Source organism: Chanos chanos, chromosome 1 (assembly GCF_902362185.1).
Source record: "Chanos chanos chromosome 1, fChaCha1.1, whole genome shotgun sequence".
Lineage (NCBI taxonomy): Eukaryota > Metazoa > Chordata > Actinopteri > Gonorynchiformes > Chanidae > Chanos > Chanos chanos.
Window position 1 is genome coordinate 30,634,155 of NC_044495.1, and position 20,704 is coordinate 30,654,858.

Here is a 20,704-nt window from a genome sequence, read left to right on the forward strand (position 1 = left end):
GGGTTTAGGGACTAGTTGAGACTAGCCCTCAGGTTGGAGATCCTTTGTTTCTCTCTCTCACGCGCGCTTCTGGTTGCCAATCCCCACTCTCGTTGGTACCTAGCACAGATGCTTGCGCACTACACTCACATACCACACATACCTCTTGCCTGTGCGCCTGTGCACAGCCTCTCTCCCTCGCTCCTCCTTCTCTCCTCAGTGCGCAGCTGGACACACGCCCATATACACGCACGCTCTCACTGTATATTCACACTGAGAGCAGCGAGAGCGTCAAGATTCGTTCTAGCTGCCCTGCCAACAACGCTGTCGAACACTGTGGATGCTCTGGCGTTGATGAAATAGGCGGATACAAGTTTGTTCTGAATGCTTGGTCTTACAAACTTTTTTTAAAGGGGCTGACAGGCAAACAAACATGTAAACTGGTGCCTTTGTCCCAACTGACCACAAGTAGGGTATAAGTTAACTCATGAAATTTTTTAAATATGAAGCTGAGAAACTGATCGATCAAGGAAAGAAATCAACAATTATAATTATGATGACATGTTTGGTAACAAAATAAACTAACAAAATAAAATAATTAAAAGCAATTTGTGTGGTTTGACTTTTGTAGTGATGCTAAGTGCTAACATGCATTTCAACCCGCAATGGCTATGATCAAACTCCTCAGTTGTGCTGGGAACTATAATTACTTTTGGTAATTTAGTTTAGGCGATTGTGTTCCCTAGAATTCTCTAGGGAGCACTTCTAAATTCTGGCTGGTCATTACTCATTACCATAAAGTTAACTGGGCTTCAACTGTATTTTGACACCCAAAGCGGCCGCGCCGCGCCGCTCCTCCCCACGCTGCTCCTCCCCACGCTGCTCCTCACCGTGCCGCTCTTCGCCGTTTAAAGACATTGGCTCACATAGCAAAAGGAATAACTCCCGGTCGCTTTGACACTCTCGCCGCCCTTAGTGTGAACGTACAGTCACAAATACGCGTGCATCTTTGCTCTTACACTCATTCAGCCTTACACTGAATACCTGTATACAGCCTCATTACCATCATATCATCATTTGTGCCTTGATCATTCTATTTGCTGATGATTATTGATTGTACCATATCAGTATTAGTTTGCCAAGTAGTATTGATTATTTTAATAAATGGTATTTTTGGAATAAACTGTTGTCCTGTTTGTTTTTGCTGCAATATTCACTGAATGTCAACCTCTGCCATCAAAGTACTCCAACTGCCTTCATCAGCCTGGTTGTTCATGAGTGTTATAGATTTATTAGTGTAATTGCAATACTCGCTAAGACTGTGGCACAGTGTTACAACTAGATTATTCTAATAATTTCAGTAGTTTAATTATAAAGTATGAAACACCAAAATGAATGGTGAATAATTTTATGAGACTGATGTCTATGAGACTGATTTGATAATCCTATTGAACCTGCATCTTTTGGTGCTCCCTGTGTTAGGACTGCTATTGTGCCTACACTTGAAAAGTATTTGAACATAACCATGACAATATGCTTAGCATTATCAAGGAGTTAATTTGAATCAGAACAGAAAGGCAGAAGTGCTCAAGCTCCTCGCGGTCAACTGTCCAACTATAAGTCTGCTTCACTTCTACAAAACAAATCTACACTTCTACAAAACATCTCCCGTGGCATCCTCCCCTTCCAAACTGACCTGAACAACTCTCCCACCCGTGGCCTGGTACTCATAGAAGACAACTTGTGCTACAGCCAGAGCTGGACTGGGACAAAAAATTGGCCCTGACCACAATTGATCGGACACCGCCCATCAGTACACCATCCTTGCGGTCCCCTTAAATATGTGTACCTACTGGACTATTCCCCCAAACCACTATAAAGCTTAGTAGTAAGTGCCATGGACAAGTGTAACAGTGCAGGTGGACCAGTGTACTCACTTGCTCTTGTCTGACTCCCTGGTGAGGGGAGGTGGCACCAAACAGTTTGAACTTACTGTAGGTGGATGCTACCCCATAGATGGTAATAACCAGTAGGTGATTTGCACGGGGATGAGGGGGGATGCTATCCCCCTTGTTAACCTGCCATCCCCCAATATACTCTATACAGTAGCGTCAGTGACCATTGAGCCATCAACCCTGTTAAAAAATAACAAATCACCTACTGGTAATAACAGTAATCCATACAATATCCTAACAGCACCATGCCCAGCTGAAAATAAACATAGGAGAACTTTGTTGCCTGTTGTTGGAGGTGAAAACATTTTTCTTCTTTTTTTTCCCCCCTGTAGTCTAATACGTAAGCAGGCATAAATTTTAGCACAGCAGAGCTACAGGTGTTGTATATTATACAGCCTGTCCGTGCATATTTATCAAGGGAACCCAAATAATTTAAAAAAATATCGTGATCACACGATATGGACTTAGGTCACTCACAGCAGCATGGGCTTAGCCAACTTGATGCTGACAAAATAACATTAGCTAGTTAGCATTAGAATAGTCAGCTGAAGTTGCAACTGCATTAGGGAACTATGCTAGCCACAAAAACAATACCAGACATATTTGACATTGACTAACTGAGCGACCGCCAGCAGTAGGTGACGGTCTCACTTTATGATAGTTATTATTATGTTATCTTATCTTATTATGATCAACATTAACTGAATTAATCATCATCATTGTCATAATGGCATGGCACACATGCTACCTCTCTGCTCCCTCCCTGAAAGTCCCTGTTTATCACGAAGTTACTCTATGCTTACCGCTTCAGCTACACTCTCCTCCTGCTCCTGCTCACTCTGTCCCTCAGCCCTGTCATGCTCACTCTGTCCCTCCTCAGCTTCCCTGTCATACGCCTGCCTCTCTGCTTACTCCTCTGCCTGGCAGTGGCCATTGCCAGCAACCCCTTCAAGTCCCACCTGTTGCTGCACAATGTCGGGTACTGTAGCAAACACGCAACCCCTGTAGCAAACATGCCTGTTGTTTTTGCACATTTGGTGGCATCCACCTCTAGATTTTTTTTTTTTTTTTTGGCCTGCAACTTCTCCACACCTCCTTGCGCTTTTGTTTTTTTCACACCATCTGACATGAGAAACAGAGAGGACAGCAGATGAGGGGCGTGGCCTAATCAGGGATGTGATTAGGCCAGCCCAGTGTCAGTATAGAAAATGAAACAATGGGCCCTGCTTTATGGGCCAGTTGTTGGCCATTTTCTTTAAAATGAAAAATTATATATTAAATTATATTGACCCTAAGGTGTGTACAAGATGCACCAGCCCACTGGGAAAATGAAAATGGGGGTATGAAGTGCACTTCAGCTGTGGATGCTTTTCCAGGGAATCGAACCTCATCAGTGTAACTATGTCAGAAAAGGATGGGGAGACTGGATGCATGTGTGAAGCACAGATTTTATTCAAGAAAGGCTCAGGTCTAAACAGGCACTGGTCCAGTTAATGGCACTATGAAGGTGTGCACTATACCTCTGCCAGGGAGGAGTGAGGAAAGTAGACGCATGCACAAAAACCAGGGAATTTTTATTCAGTTTAGTTGACCAGGAATACAGACAGGCTTTGGGTACATGGGACAAGACAGACACACTTGGAAATTTTCAGACTCATGAATGGGGCCAGTCAGCCCAAGGAACAAACTGAATATAGGATTTAAAGGCATAGAACATAGGAAGCACCCAAATGGGAATGACAGGCAGGCAGTTCACTTCGATTCTAACCATTCAAACTGAACTTAGGCTTAGGGAACAGAAAACAGGTGCATACTGCACTTAACTGAACAGAACACATACATAATTTCACTTCCTCATGCCCAATATCTACTGTATACTGGCAGTTAATATAAGTCTTTGGAAGTTTATGTATGCAAGCTCCATAAACACATAATTTCCTCACAACACAAGCTTGGGCCTTGTTCTGACTTCAAAGGACTACTTAACTCTGTCTTCTTTTGAAATGTGATGGACGAAAGTGGCATTCACTCATTCATCCGTTCGTTCATTCGTTCGTTCGTTCAATCATTCATTCATTCATTCATTCATTCACTCCTTTCATGCAGGTAGTTTGTGGGCCAGAATACCTCTGGGCTGCCTTTCTTGTGAAGGCACTGCTTAATGCTTGCTTTCAAGGATTTTATTAAACACAACACAGCATGGAAGTATATTTTTGTTGTAGAGTGATAAAGAAATTATTTGGCTGTCCACAATTCTTTATTAAATATAATTTCTTTATAACTATAGTATTGTTAATATGCAAGTCAATTCAAAATATGTGTGAGACAAGAACAGACAGAGAGCAAGAGAGAGTACATTTTTTTGAACGATCTATTAAAGAAACACAAAAAGAGCTAGTAATATGCAGAACTTTCTGATTCTCATGATGACATTTGTGATACAAACTGCTGGTGCAAATGAGAAATTTCATGAGTATCACTTCCTGTGGGTTTCAACATTTTTCACCTTGAATGCCACAACTGTGAAAAATGATGTGTTTATGTTGAATCCCTGTTTAAAAAAATCATTATTATTACTTTTTGTAACACTACTGGAGAGTCACATTAGTTAAGCAAAATCGATGTCAAGGTAATGTACTGATTTCTTACTTGTTGACTGTGATGGTCTTCTGTCAGAATGTCATCACACACTCTAAGAGACAGATCAGCCGCTATAAAGAATTTGATAGTTAATACATTTAGAAAATAACATTAAAATCTTGCGAGATTTTAGTTTTTAAAGATGTTAATAATGAAACTATTTTGCATTTGAGAAGGGAGGAAATGTTTTGCAACAACAAATATGTAATATATGAATTATGCACTTCAGCCACTGAACAGACTGTAAGTCAGTTGTATTTTAGGTGATGAGAACTTGAGGACTGAAACTGAATTACTTACAGGGAAAGCATTGACTTCTGGTGCAGACGAGCATAGTGATCAAAATAGTACAAATCCCAATGACTGCAAACAGAAAAAGATGATTTGTTCCTTCTGCTAAGATTAAAAAGAAGGGGGAAAATCATTTGTCATTTTATCAAGTGTTTATAAGGCTCATAATACAAGATAAAAATGATCAGTTTAACCACATTCATCCTTGTTCCATTCCCAAACAGTATCGTTCCACATGTATTAAAAGATTTTTAGATAATCAGCAGATTTTACTGTGTTTTAGTGGTACATAACTTCACCACTAGTCTAAAGCCAAACCAGTTGCAAAACTATATGTAAAATTGAATATCCATTCATACCAATGACCAGTCGAGTTCCATTCCCAATAAGTATCTTTCTACAGGTGGCCACAGCACAATAATAAGTTCCAGCATCTGAGAGACTGAGTTTGTTCTTGGGGAGGTAGTAGACACAGCTCTGTGGAAGAGAGCCATTCTCACACTGATCACTCCTGTTTTTATGGGTGTAGATGATTCCTGGACGAGATTCTTCTGATGTGGGTCTGAACCAGAACACACTGAGTTCTGCTGTACTTCTTTCAGTGAGTACTGTACATTGCAGAGTCGCTGAGTTTCCTGGATGAACCGACTCAGGTATAGGACTTTGTTGAATTGATACGATTGGCTCCTGTTGATCTTGGGAAAAGATGTATTTTGATCATATACATATCATTTGCAAAATAACAGAGTATGAACTGCTAACAACAAAGCATTTTCAAATATTGCGGATTATAAGGAAACATAATCTTAAAATTTCACATAGTATGCAACTGTGAGCTTCTGAAATGAAACGTTTCTTAGATATGCATTGACCTTAACCACAGTCATTACCTACATGCAAAATGTTAGATATAGTGATTACCTTTAATTAGCAAAAATGTGCCATTTCCGAAGTCGATGTTATCAAATTGAGAAAACGCACAATAATATGTTGCTTCATCCGACGAAACCGTGTTAATGATGGTCATACTTAGACTGGTTTCAGTTCTAGTTATTTGAAAATGAGTACTGTTAAATTCATAAGAGAAAACTGGCTTCATAGTTTTGTGCACTGAAACCACACAAAGAGGTTTTTGCCCAACAGTCTGTTTATACCAGGACATACGATCATTGCTTTTTGATTCTGGAAAAAGACAATGGAAAGTTACATTGTCTCCAACACGAGCAATCAAAACAGGTTGCTGAATAATGCCATCGTGTTTTGCTGCACCTTCATGTAATGAAAGAGAGAAAAAACAAAGCAAACTTACTGTGAAGCCATAAGACTCCAAACAGATATATCAAACAGTGTGTAAATTGAGTGTGCTTTTTAAATTGTAGATGAAATTACTCAGGTGATAGTAAATGCATAAATCTCAGTTTATATTTTGTGTCACATTGTGATTCTGTTCCTACCTATTTTTCCGAGAAGCAGTGGTAGTAGCAATAATGCAACTATCATCATTTTTGGTTTTCTTGAAGCCAACTGTGTCGAGTCCTCTGAGAGCAAAAATGTGAGTGAGGACTACAGAATGCACATACAAATATCATTACATGACTTCCTGGATTTTTTTTCTGTCTGAAACATCATGTCTCTTGCACACGTTTCTTTTAGTTTTGAAGATTGGTGCAACATAACGAAATTTTTGCCCCATATATGCCTCTAGTACATGCTTTTGCCAGCTAAATTGCAGTCAGTAGTCAAATAGTAATGGTTTCCTGCAGAAGGAACCTCAATATGTGCTGCCTATTCTGAAACAAAGAAAGTTAATGTGCCTATCAGTCTATGCATTATGAAGAGTTTACTCATGAAATGGAAAACCTGTCCCAATGAGTTGGGCCAATCACCTAAACGGAAATTTTTTTTCCATTTTTCAAAAAGAAAAATTTACTATCACCTCTTGCCATTTATATTTACTTCCTTTGTGGAAAATGAACATTTTGTTCTTCAGTTTTGGCGAGAATCTTCACCTCTACCAGTTTTATTTGTAGCCAGTCATTGATGGTACTACTTAATAAGGATCATTTTCACACCTAGTAGTATCCTCCAGCCACCTCTTCAGGTATGTGTTTGCTTTGCAATGTTTACAAAAAGAAAATAAAAAAGTGGACTTTTTGAAGTGTTTGCCTCCAGACATGCTACTTCCTCCATGCTCACATCAATGAAGTAATGAGTTGAGGGCGTAAAGCTTCTTTGAGGCTTAGCGATCACAGACAGGTTTGCATGACTAGTAACAGTGGAAGTAACAATATCAAAAAGTTAAACCAGTGGACCTATCTCTAGCGCTTTGAACATAGGCCTCAAAGGCCATTGGTAAATATCTGAATGAAAATTCATGTTCTAGAACAGCTATAATAGTCATTTTTAAGTAGACCAACCACAGATCTGATTTTCTCATTCGAATAACGAAACATTTTTTTTCTGTTAATATCATCATTGTTTTATGACACTCCACATGTTACTATTTTAGTGGCAGGCCCTTGCAGTCCTTCTTGAGGTGAGGCCAGAAGAGCTGGAGGACTGAGACTGTTGACAGTATATCTGAGATTATGCTTTGGAAGATATAAAATGACAGATTAAAAACACAGTCAGCTGGTGAGTAGACGTCAGGCCAAGGGGAATATCAATCTCCACCAGCTGTAGCACCAGACCCACTCACAATAGCCAGCTAAGATTCTAAGATGATATGGCCCTGCATGAATTCTTCTGAGCCCCTGGTCCCACGTGCCTGCAAGAACCCATGCATCTCACCAAATGCAGTGGAGCAGAATAATCAGCGACCATCCTGAGCTTCCTGGCAGTGTACTCCTGCCCCAAGGCGCTGTGGGCAGTGGAAATGACAGTGAGCTGGAGGCAACCCCCAGCTGACTTGTTGATGGTGTAAGACAGGGTTCCCCAAACTTTTTCTTAGGAGGGCCAGATCACTCTGCTTGGCTCTTTGAGAGGGCTGGAGTATGTCAGTAACAGTAAAGAGAGGACAACAACAGGTCTACCTTAGTTAAATATTATATCTAATGATATATTTCAATCTGTTTATACACCATTGTTAGGTAGGTTTATTTTACATTGCCATGGCACATTGTCAAAGTTGTATACAAAGCATAATAGGGAGATAACTAGAAAAAAACAAACAAAAAAAACAAAAACTAATTCTTAAGCATTCCAACCATTGTCATGATTTTATTCACCCATTTTAGTGCAAGCAGTATAATACTTAGGCTACATCCACACTAAGCCAGGTAAATCTGAAAACACATAATCATTTCTGTGTTTAGCCCCTTGGTCCACATTAAAACAGTGTTTTCTGCCACTGAAAACGATACTTTTTGAAAACGCTCTCTGAGGTGCATAAATTTGTTGAAATGTGGACAGGGAAAATGGAGAGTTTCAGAAACGATGATGTAAATCGATGACGTGTAGTCATTGCTTCTCCGTAAGCATTTTAGCATTTTGGTGTGGATGTAGAACATTTGAAAAACGGGATGACAACGATGTGGATGGAGAGCGTTTTCAGATTTACCCGGTTTAGTGTGGACACAGCCTGAATCTGTCTTCTCACCTGCTGTGGTGAGGACTGTTTTGCATGAACAATTCAACAAGTGAACAAGAAAGAAGTGAAGAAAAAAAAATTACAGGTCCCAAAATATGAAGCCTTTAGAAGTCGTATTAAGTAATTAGCAACTAATTAGTGATTTGGGGGGAAAGCTTTGCCTTCCTTCCCCTCTTTGGCTGTATGTGTAGACTGCAGACACCGTATATCTGCCCGGTCGTCCCAGCTCTCTTCCCGTTTCCGGTTTTCTAATTCCATTAAAAGTGAGGGGGACAAAATGCTATTTTAAAATTATTTGAAATTTCCTCAAATTATCAAGCCAGGCTAAAAATACCCGTGACACCAGGGGAAGCGGCTTCCTAAGCGTTAAATGACTTGAGACGTGAAATTCTCTATAACAATAACAACGCGTGAAATAACTTTTAGTGAAACTTTTTAAATAATTATGTTCCTATTTCAATAATGTAGCCTGCCGTATATTTTTAAGGTGACTATTCTTACAGGAAAGCTTTTTAATGTCGTATCGTTGTACGTTTCTCACCTTACAGTAGGCTTCCATGTGCATTTCAGGCTGCCAAGGGGAAACCAGGCTTGAGGTGCAAGACTGCGGCGGGAGCCTGTGTGGCACGAACGGTTGCTGTGGTGACTAAATGGTCGTCTAAATACGGTAGCCAGCAGAGGGAAAAATGTGGAATTTCAATCGAAATGCACCTTAGGGCAGAAAGTCCAACTAAATAAACCAGAGAGCCGGATACAATATAACGCATTGCTTGCCTCGGGCGCTACCCAGAATGTGGGGCTGTAGTTTGGGGGCCACCAGTGTAAGATGAAAGAATCCAAGTCTGCCAATGCCAATAGCCATGGGAAATGTATAGATGGTGGTGCAGTGAAGGGGGTGTGACCCAATGCTAATAAATGCCCTCATCCCATTGGCTGGCCAGCATCCAGGACTCATTCATCCTTGGTATGTGTCTCTTCATCCAAGTGGGAGAAGTGCTTGACCTGGGATGCAGTGAGCTGTGTGTGGAGGGGGAGATCATCAGCCTGATCCATCCCACCCAGAATAGAAGTCCACTCAATGCAAGGCCACTCTGTCAACGCACCAAGCTCCTATGTAGCAATGAGTGGGGCTCTTTTCAGCATGGACTGCAACTGTGTTTAGTAATAGTAATAATGCTAACGCTATTTGGGTTGTATGAGGCCTACCAGCCTCATTTACAGCAGAAATGAATGAAAAATATGGGATCAGACCACAAAATATGACAGAATATTCAAGTCTCATATAAAGTAATGAGCAGCTTCATTCTGTATACATGCTAGAGATTGTGTAATGTGGTGGAGTAAACGTGCCAAACATTGGGATCCTTGATGTGGGTAAAGTGATATGTGAACAATATTTTAAATGTCAAAGGATTTCCAAATATCATTATTGAAAATTTAGGCTGTTCTGAGGGCTAAAAGGCAAGCAGTTTATTGCATGTCAAAAAGTAACTTTGGATCCTTCCTTCCTGGTGTCTTGGCTCAAAGTATGGTTCACTATTCAACAACTGTTGATTTTTTGTTTGTTACATTAGACTTAAAATTAATTGAATTTGCTGAAATTTAAAAAGAAATTAATTCCCATTGTTCACCTTTTTTCATCACAGTTGTCTGCTTTTGTCTCAACAGATATCTGCCTCTAGCATATGATAACATTCGTGCCATTTTCTCATATGAACTGCGGACAACGTCCAAAGAATTAGGGCCAGACATTGTCCTGAGTTGCCCTTTCACACATGTAGCACACAAAAGGAGATGGTCCATGTCAGAAGTGTTCTCCCCTAATGGAACTACTCCGTTTGGTTTGGGCAAGGGGTGGCACCTGGGTAGAGCGTGCAGGAGGCAGGACATGGCGCAAAATGACACCATGGTCATGTAGCCGGTTCGTAACTTACACAACCGAGTCTCTTGTCATTCCTTGAATTTGTTTGACGATTTCGGCATCATCCCTTATCGACAGAAGTTCCCGAATCTTGTCATCTCTCCAGTTTGACATTTTCATTGGTGTCTTCATTGGTGTCCTTTCTCTTCTCCCTCAGATGTTTGTATTCCTCTGGTTTCACGCCAGTTGCATGATAGAAACATCATCAACACGCCCACTCGCTCGCTGTGAATTCCCCAGACAACGGACTCAATCGGACATTACACAGACTTTGTACTAGGGAGCTGGCAGAGTTAACCCCGTTTAGTGTCCGATCCAACTGATTCGGATGTTTGCGTTCTCACATACAGCTCCCCCGGGTAATGTTTAGATAAATTCAGGGTTGCAGTGCATGTCTCAAAGTAGCTTTGGTGTAACACTAGATGGCGCCTTTTGTCAGTGGCACAATCTTCTTACACATTGCTGTCAAGGTCTTCCCTCATCCACTCTGAGGGAATGTAAATGAAGGCCAGAAGTAATCAGATTTAAACTAGTTAAAGAGAACAATTCACAAAGATGATTTAAAGAGTGTGATGGTTAGTGGGCAAGGGGTAATGTCAGCATTCATCCTAAGAAGTCATTGTTTTATCAGAGTAAGCAGTTCATTGACCACAGCTGCTCCTGAGGAAGTATATTGTGCCTGATGTGTATAACTCCTCCCTCTTCTGATGACATTCTGTGAGATTGCCCCAGCATCTCATTTAGTTTTCCACTGTTATTATTTGTATTTATTTATTTTTTTAATATATTTCAAAATCCACAGGTAAATGCATCATTGCCAGGGTTGATGAAGAGTCATTAACTTAATTTGGAAAGATAATTTATTACAACTCATTAAATGGTTCGGTTATCTGTTGAAAAGTGTTTGGTTTATGAAATGCTGCTGTAGCATCAATAATGTGTATATATATATATATATATATATATATATATATATATATATAGATAGATAGATAGATAGATAGATAGATAGATAGATAGATAGATAGATCTTTAATGAAGATATGTCATACATACAGTCATTCTGTATCTTATACTGAGAAATGGCATCATGATCTTCCCATAAAGGACTTTGTAAATGTTACAATCATTTCATAACGAATCACGTTTGTTCAGGTCTGTCTCTAAGTGTTGAAACACCTCATGTGTGTATAACTAATGCACAGTGTATGCACAGTGTAATTTTTCCATTTCTGCTGTACACCTTGCATTTCAGACAAAGGCCAACCACGTTCTGGAAACTTTGGTCTTAGAGTGGTTTTTGTTCACCATATAGGTGTGAAGTGTGAACATAGTTCTCTCCCTCCCATCCCTCTCTGTCTCTCTCTCTCTCTCTCTCTCTCTCTCTCTCTCTCTCTCTCACTCTCACACACACACACACACACACACACACATTCTTTATGAATAAGACAACAAATTCCTAACATGCCCATTAGCCAATAATTTAAGTCCTCCAGGTTCTGTGCTTCCTACAGTCACACATGACAATGTAAGTCAGGCAAAGAAAGTTATTTTGATGATAGGCACACAAACATACCTGACTGGTTCAGTTAAAAGTTTATCAGAGTGCAAATTTTTCAATACCAAGTAATACATGGTGATGAAAGAAGTATGTGTTTTTGTGTTTTTATATAAAATGTCTCCCATTTGAAATAGACTTATTTTACAATTTATTAAACTTTGTGTTTAGGTCAAGGCATAACACAAACAACATGTTTATGCATCCTGTGGAAAAAAAAAGTGCAAACGGATGTGAGCTATTTCTGAGAAACCTTACCATGGTGGACTAATCATGAAACAGAGATGTCTGGTCACACATACCACTAGGTGAAACGTCTGTGGTCTTGCGGTTAAACCGGTCAGTTCTCAGAGTGAAGACATGCACACAGCAGTGGTTTGGTAAAGAGCGAGCAACAACAGCTTTGAAAACAAGCAGAGCTCACAGAGTTCTCAGGAACATCAAAGGCATCATTTCTGTATCAACTCCCCCCACCCCCCCTCCTCTCTCTCTCGCTCTCTCTCTCTCTCACACACACACACACACACACACGCAATAGTATGGTACATTATATCATTATATTTAGTTAATCTTTAAATTCAAAATGTGTCTGAAACAATTTCATGTGTTCATGTGCTCGCTCGCTCTCTCTCTCTCTCTCTCTCTCTCTCTCACACACACACACACACACACACACACACACACACACGCATACACACACACACACACACACACCAGAAGCATTAACATTTCTCACAGATTAGCTTCTACACAAGTTTTCTACAGGTTCAGTTTTTATACATTCATAGATGTAATGGCAATGGCTGGCAATGTAATGGCAATGGGTTGTTAATATAAATTACAAGTCTTTACTGTAAATCTTAGTAAAAGAAAGAAAGTAACCCCAAATAGGATTGAACAATAGTGATAGAACTCAAAGTATATAATTATCAAATGAACTTTAAAAGAGTCATCTCACAAAACACAAAAATAGTTTTAAATTGAATAACAAAACAGCAACTGATAAAGATGTTTCAGATGTTTGTTTTTGGGCAGAGGGCATTATGCCTTTATAATGTTTCCTTTTTTCATGTTTTGAAGAACGGCTGGGGCCAGAGCTTGGGAGGTCTCTGTTGCAGAGAATCATTGGCATGGAACTTCTCACTTTTATCTTTTGGGGGGGTGAAAGGAGGCCTGGTGATCTTGACCTTAAACTTGGTACAGTCCATATGAAGTTGAGTCAAACAATAAAACAGCTGTATTGCATCATTTAAAACAAATCCAGATTTGTTTTGGATCCTTTAAACAATTCTTTTTTATTGTATCATTTAAAACAAATCTGCATCATTTGGTTGCTGACCAGTGTATCATATACAAAATATTTGTACCGGTTATTTTCTTTCCCACTGTCACCCAATAGGCATCATTAAGAAGAACAACAGAATAAATAATATTGCAACATACAGAATATTAAAGAATTGCAATTAAAATTTTGCCCTGGAGAGAATTCTATGGTAATATTCAATATAAGTTTATTTTCATTTAAGAATTTCACTGGCCTCACATAGAACCTATAGATAAAACAGTTCAGACATCTCCTTCAAACTTTCCTCTTTTTTCCCCCAATGCTTTGGTGGCACATTTTGAGAACTGAAATGTACAGGAAAGAATATAGTGAAGTTAAGACTGAGTTTGTGATTAATTACTTGGACCCAGAATGCAAAGGTTTAGGAATATGTATGTCCACAATATTTCCATTCCTACTATATATTTCAAAACTTTCATTTTATTTGATTAATTTATATTATTTGCCAGCCCATAGGCTGAAATTCGGCTCTGAGAGGCAAGAAGCTGTTCACTTGAATATTTACAGGGGTTTACATGTGTCTCAGAAGAAAGGAAACATAAGTTATTCTGCTAGGCTGGCTCTAGTAGCTTCCTGTAAGATGAGGAAGGAGTGCACACATCTCTCTTTCTCACCCCTCCCTATTTTTTGTACATAATTGTAAGAGCCCAGATATAACCATATTTCTAAACTGAGTAGGAGGATAATTGTGATTGGACAAAAATGTGGTGGGGGAGTCTGTGAGGATAAGCCTGTATGCCACACTTGCAGAAACGGAGGGAAGTTTCAACTTATAAATTTGTCTGACCATGTAGTAAGGTACCTTAAATTAAGACACAGTTAGACAAGTTCCTGATTTTTTGTTTGTTTGTTTGTTTATGTGCACTTACTCTCAGTCATTACACATACCCCATATATATTTTCAGTACATACCCAGTCAGTTTCATAATGAAGTTTTCATGAGGAACCCTTTCATTACTTATATGCTTTTAATTAGGAATGGTAGTGAAGTGTGTCTATTACATTCAAGAACCTCTAACTGTCATTTCATTAGGTTTTTATAAAGCATCATGAAAATGACACATTATGGACCTGTCCTGAAAGAGTAGTGTTTAGATGTATCTTTATTGAGCCCATTTGAACACAAAATCAAAACAAAAACAAATGAACAAAAGTTTCTACAGTAAAATAGGAGTTCAACACATAGCCCTCATTGTTGTTAAAAGGTAATAAAACATGCTGCCTTTAATGTAATGTGAGGCCAGCAGTGTCAACTTACAGCCTTGTCAGTATACTGCACTACAGTACCCTCTATGGGCAATCGTGGAGAATGACAGAAATTTAAAAAAAAGAGAGAGAGAGAGAGAGAGAGAGAGAGAGAGAGATTCTTATATAAGAGAGATTGTAGATTCTATAAAACTGGAGATTCTCTAAGTACAGCTCTGTAATGATGTATTCACCACTTTCAATATCTCACATCTGAGTATATGCCCTCTTGAGGCCCTCCTCTCCTTCTCTCTTTTTTCCTCTTCTTCTCAGAAAAATTCAGTGCTGCATAATTCAACATCGTATCATCACCATCACCATCCTATGGAAGATTACATTTCTTTTTATTTTTAGATGCAACATTACTGATTAGCATTTAAGAAGATTACTTTTGTCAGCATTAAATAAATATCTGAAACAAGAACTGATTATGATTCATATACTGGTCAACTACCTGATCACAGGAGTTCTGCTGTGTCACATGCTGCACCTTTTTCACTAAAATATCAGGAAATAATTAAAATAAGCATATGTAGATATTATTTAGATACTAGAACATATCATAAGGTTATGTATTTAAACCACTTAACATCATCTAGCTTCACCTTCACCTCACCTTCACAGACTTCACATGTCCTCCGTTTACAGTTTATCCAGACCAGAACAATAATCACAACAACACTCAAACTCAGTGCCACTGCTAAGGCAAGAAATGCATAATCCACAGATGGAGAGTGATCTGAAAATGAAAGGTCATGAACTGTTTCAAATGGAATGCATTTTTAAAAAAAATCTTCATACTGCATATATGAAAATTAAAACTGAAGTAAAAATGTATAATTGTTGGTTGACAGCTGGTTGTCTTTGTTTGGGGCACAACAAGGTTTATTTAATTTGCACTCTGAACTTCCTCTCTGCTTCTGACAACAGTACAACACTGACAGTTACTTGAGGTTTATATTGGAGAACATAACTGAAGGACCGGTTATCTTTGCGCTAGTACATATTAAAGCGCAAACATCTACAATCAGGCTCTAAACTCTGAATGTGTCTGTGGTTGAAAAGCCATCCTTAATATTATGACATATATTTAAAGATGCTTAAGCATTTGTTTAGAAACTATAAAACTATTTAATTAAAGGGAAAAAAAACTCTGACAATTTAAATGAGCTATATTTAACTTAATAATGTAATATTATTACTTAATAATATTTAACTGTTAATTTGGTGTCACTTTTGTTCCACAATCATCACACTTCAGTATACTGATTATTTTATGAAAGTTGGAACCATGTATGTTATGTGTGCTTTTCTAAGAAACTCCCTCTCAAACAGTATAAAGGCCAAATATTTAGTTCAAAAACTTTAGAAAAGACAATTTAACCTATAAATCTTGCATACACATGTTTAATACACATTCTTGGCATGAATAATGATTCCTGTTTAATGAGATTTCATGAATTCTGAGTCTTCTTGCATAATCAGATATATGCCAAGTAGAGAAAACCAAATAAAAGTCTGACAAAGCCACACACAAGAACGCTGCAGAAATGTCCCAGTGATTTGTTGTTAATAACCTTAAACATAAGCCCATCTCCTACACTCCTGTAGACTGTTTATGCACACGATAATTTATACACATTTTATACTATATTGAGTCTTACACTTATATAGTTGTGGCTTTCTCATACATTGTGATATTCTGAAAGTGCACTTTTAACACTTTGAATCTACAATTACAAATCTGTGTTAAGCATATCAGAGATACTGCCAATAAATCTAAACTTTTTATTTTTTTTGGTAAATGAACTACCATTTTGAACTACCATTTTGAACTGAGCAATTTTGCTTTTCTAGCAATGTTAAATTACCTACCAATATCCAGCATAGCTCCATCCCCAATTACTATCTTTCCAAGGGTGGCCACAGCACAGTAGTAAGTACCAGCATCGGAGAGGCTGAGGTTGTTCTTGTAGAGATTGGAGACACAGCTCTGTCTAGGAGAACCACTCTCACACTGATCACTCCTGTTTTTATAGGTGTAAATCATTACTGGACGAGATTCATCTGAAGTGAGTCTGAACCAAAACACACTGAGTTCTGCTGAACTTCTCTCAGTGAGTACTGTACACTCCAGAGTCACTGAGTCTCCTGGATGAAATGGCCCAGACATCGAAATTTGTTGAACTGATATGTAGCTGGATTGATGATCGCCTAAAAACAGGTAACCCAATCAACAAAGTTTGTATTAAACATTCAGATTGTGAAGCCAAAATATTAAGAATAAATTTTATTAGTTTCTTGCTAAATGTGAGATAATAATTACCTTTCACAGCCAGAAATGTTCCATTAGAAAACTCAGTCTCATACAGGGATCTTTTTGCACAGAAGTACATTGCTTCATCTGATGGAACTGTTTTTCCGATTGTCAAAGACATGCTTTTCTTTGTTTTGTTTAATCTGAAACGTGAGTCCTCGAACTCCTTATAAAACAAGGGATTCATAACTTGATTTGTCACCACCACAACTTGAGGCTTGTTTCCCACTCTTTGTTTGTACCAAAATAACTGGTCATTGCTGGTTTCTTCTGGGAAAAAGCAGTGAAGAGTCACAGCATCACCGAGCTGAGCAGAAATCACTGTACTTGTCTGATAAACACTCATAGCTTGTGCCACATCTGAAGATAAGAGAGGAAGCACAGACAAAAGATACATCTTCATAGATTTACAGTATTCAGGAAATAAACACATGAAAAATTATACGTGCCCTGCCCAATAAAAGGTGCTGAGCTATGTATTGGACCAAATTTGTACTTACATAATTTTCCAACTAGATAAATGGCAATCCATAAAATGGCCATGATGATCTTTTTCGTTTGTGTCCTACATCCCTTTGATATTCAAGTGACTGACACATGTAGATAAGCAGACAAAATCAACCTAATGCAGTGGAAAAAAAGAAAGAAAACTCCTCATTTCATTGGCTAGAGGAAAGAATGACAATTTCCTGACAATGCAGATCTTCAGGCCTCAGACAAGTTTCTCAGTGATTATGCTTCAGCAGGACAACAAAGTCTTAGCCTGATCTTTACTCATTTCATAGAGATACTTAACAGATGTTTAATTTTATAATCAACTTTGAAATATACTCTTGCATTTTTTTTTCATCATTACAACCACTGAAGAACACGACAACACAACAAACACAGCAAACCAACACACACACACACACACACACACACACACATATATATACACACACGCGTGTGTAAAAAAAAATCGGAGATTTCGAGAATAAGGCCATAATCTTACAAGAATAAAGGCGTAATATTCAGAGAATAAAGGTGTAATTTCAGAAGAGCAGAAAGGATCAGAAGAGCAGCCTGCTGCAACGTGCTGCTGACGTGCCAAAAGATTAAGTAATCCCTTATTCGTGAAACCTATACTAAAGTATAACTTCCCAAGATGCTCCACGTTCCTCATTTTAACGCAGGTGGCAGGCTGCTCTTCTGATATTTCCACTCTAAAATAACACGTAGCCTAAAATTATGACTTTATTCTCGTAATCTTATGACTTTTTTCTTGCAAAATTACAACTTTATTCTCGTGTCAATTTTCTCCAAGTCCGTGTGGTTCTTTCTTCGGAATAGACACAGTTTCTTGCACAATCTTTTCAAAGTCCCGATACTCATGATAATGTGGTGCTGATGTGCCAAAAGATTAAGTATTTTGTTATTTGTGAAACCTATACCAAATAAAGTATAACTTCACAGGATGGTCCACGTGGAGGAGATTAGCCTACGTTAGCTCTGGGTAGTTTAGTTCCTAGGTAGTTCACCTACATGCTGTGCTCACTGCTCAGTCAGCCTGTGTGTCACGGTTGCATCGTCCAATTAGGGTGAGTGCTGGCGGGGTTCACACTGTTCACACAGACATTTATTAGTGTAGAATTCAGTTTACTGGCTTGAGTGTGGATTAAGAACTGAATGTTAGTTTTAAAATGGTTTTCATTTCACTGAAGTGTATAGTTATACATGTTTATTGCTAAGTTTATGAAAACCATAAACCAATATTACATTTAAGTGTTCATAATTATTAGACAAGTTTATGGAAGAACACTTATATTAACACTTTAATATCCTAAAATCAAAAGGGCAATAAAAACAAAAATAGGATTGCTACACCTGTTTCCACTTTTATTTGAATACAAAGACAAATACAGATACTGGGCTCTCTCTAATACACATACACACACACACACACACACACATATATATATATATAAGAACAGAAAAGCCTGTAATGAGGGTCTTAACACATAAACAGAAGGCTACCAGGGATAAACAAACCAAAAAGTCAGGTAACATGCTGTGGCTGGTACACAGAAAGGCTAACAAGTAAAAGAGGTGCTTACAAGGAGCACACAGACTAACAAGGAAGAAGGCAAATTAAACAGGATCACAGACTAGACACAGCTTGGTACAGTCAGCAGGTGAAAGACTTAGGGCATGTAGCAAAACAGAAAGGTCTATATGCACAAAAACATAATAGGAAAAAACTGAGGATAGATGCAAACAATAATTAACTCATGAGGTCATCAGACAGATAACTGGGTAAACTGCATTCTGATTGGCCAGGACACAGAGAGGTAGAGATGGAGGCATGACATTCTACCTACAGAAATACACAAAGGAGGAAAGTGCAGTAATGTTTTGTGCAGTATTCACTGTACAGTACAGTATGTGCAGTATGGTTTTTCATCATGTACTTTGAAAACTTGCCCTGAGCCATCAGTACCAACACAATGTGAACAGGGACATCTGGGGAACTTTGGGAGGGATATTTGGACACACCAAGAAATCCAAATTACAATTTAAAGAGTATTCAGTATCGTGGCAGCAAACAGTTAGGAGCCCCTGGGACTCCATGACCCAGCTGAAGACATTCTACAGCTATAGCACTCACCATGAGAGAAACAACAGTAATTAAGAACTGGCATTTAAAAACTGATGTTTAACAGTTTAGGGTAAAATTCTGAAAATATATTTCTCTTCACCTTAAAGGAAAAGACTTAGCACCAGCTCAGGCAGAGCAATTTGTGTGAGCTCAGCAGGGATATTCAATCCTGGCCCACTTTGTGAGTTTTAATGTTCATGTGGCAAATATAGCAACTTAGCACTTAGTAGCATCAGTGAAATTAAATTGTGAAGTTTGATGTCTTGCACAAACATGATGTTTAGCAGAGCTACTTCAATTCACTTGAAAACTTATTTACCTTATTTAACAGCTGGGGCATAGATAAGACCCTCTGTAAAATGATACTCGAATATTTGAAACATTATAACAGGGTTTATTAGGAAAGTGAACAAACTCAGAGTCGTTGCCATACATGTCCAACCTCTTTCTGAAGAAATCACAGTAAAACAAACATTAGGAGTTCTACAAGGTCTCCATTATCTTTTGTCCTGAGAGCAAACAAATTCACTAAGAAAAAAAAAGTCTTAAAAAAATGTCAATGCAATACAGAAAGTCCATCTATGGCATTAAAATACCTCTACTAAGTTTAACTAGCATTAGGTATAATAACTCTGTAGCTTAACTGACCTGCATTGTTTGCTCTTATTAAAAAGAATGCATATGGTTTGTAATGCCATCAAGCTTATCAATGCGCTGCTCTAATGGAGAAAACAGGAACAGGAAGGTAAGTCCTTCTTGTCAGCCAATGAGGTAAAGTGCCATGTCACTTCATACTGTCTGTTTTACATTTATATCAAAGCAACATCTTCTGAGCTTCAAAAGACCAGGAGCTTCCTCTAAAGATGGTCAGGCTGTGGATGGCCACTATCCTTCTCTCTGAAGTTTGCGAGTAGCAAAAGTTCTCCATAGTTATACTTATCCTAGAAACTATCAGAGAACATGCAACCATCAGGGACCTGCAGCATTTTTTTTCTGGAAATATTTATTTATGTATTTGTTTAGTTAATCTATTTGTACATTTTTTTTAGTTAGTCGTATATTAACAATAGTTGTTAAAACGATATCAATTTAAAATGTAAATGCATTCTAATTCTTTTTTTTCCCCTCTCAGACACGATCATAACAACATCAGCTAGTGAGAAAATTCTCTTGATTACAGCTGAAGTTGGTGACAAAGTGACCCTCCCATGTTTTTTCTCAGAGTT

At 38.4% G+C, this 20,704-nt stretch overlaps 1 protein-coding gene across 1 annotated transcript; it reads right to left on the reverse strand.

The window, feature by feature from the left end:
- Nucleotides 1-780: 780 nt before the first annotated feature.
- On the reverse strand, nt 781-17,383 carry LOC115818168 (uncharacterized). The gene is made up of 4 exons (XM_030781504.1): nt 17,341-17,383; nt 16,850-17,200; nt 16,399-16,737; nt 781-950 (listed from the first exon to the last, which is right to left on the reverse strand). Exons 1-4 carry the CDS (start codon nt 17,381-17,383, stop codon nt 781-783), a joined length of 903 nt encoding a protein of 300 aa, XP_030637364.1.
- Between the last annotated feature and the right edge of the window lie 3,321 nt (nt 17,384-20,704).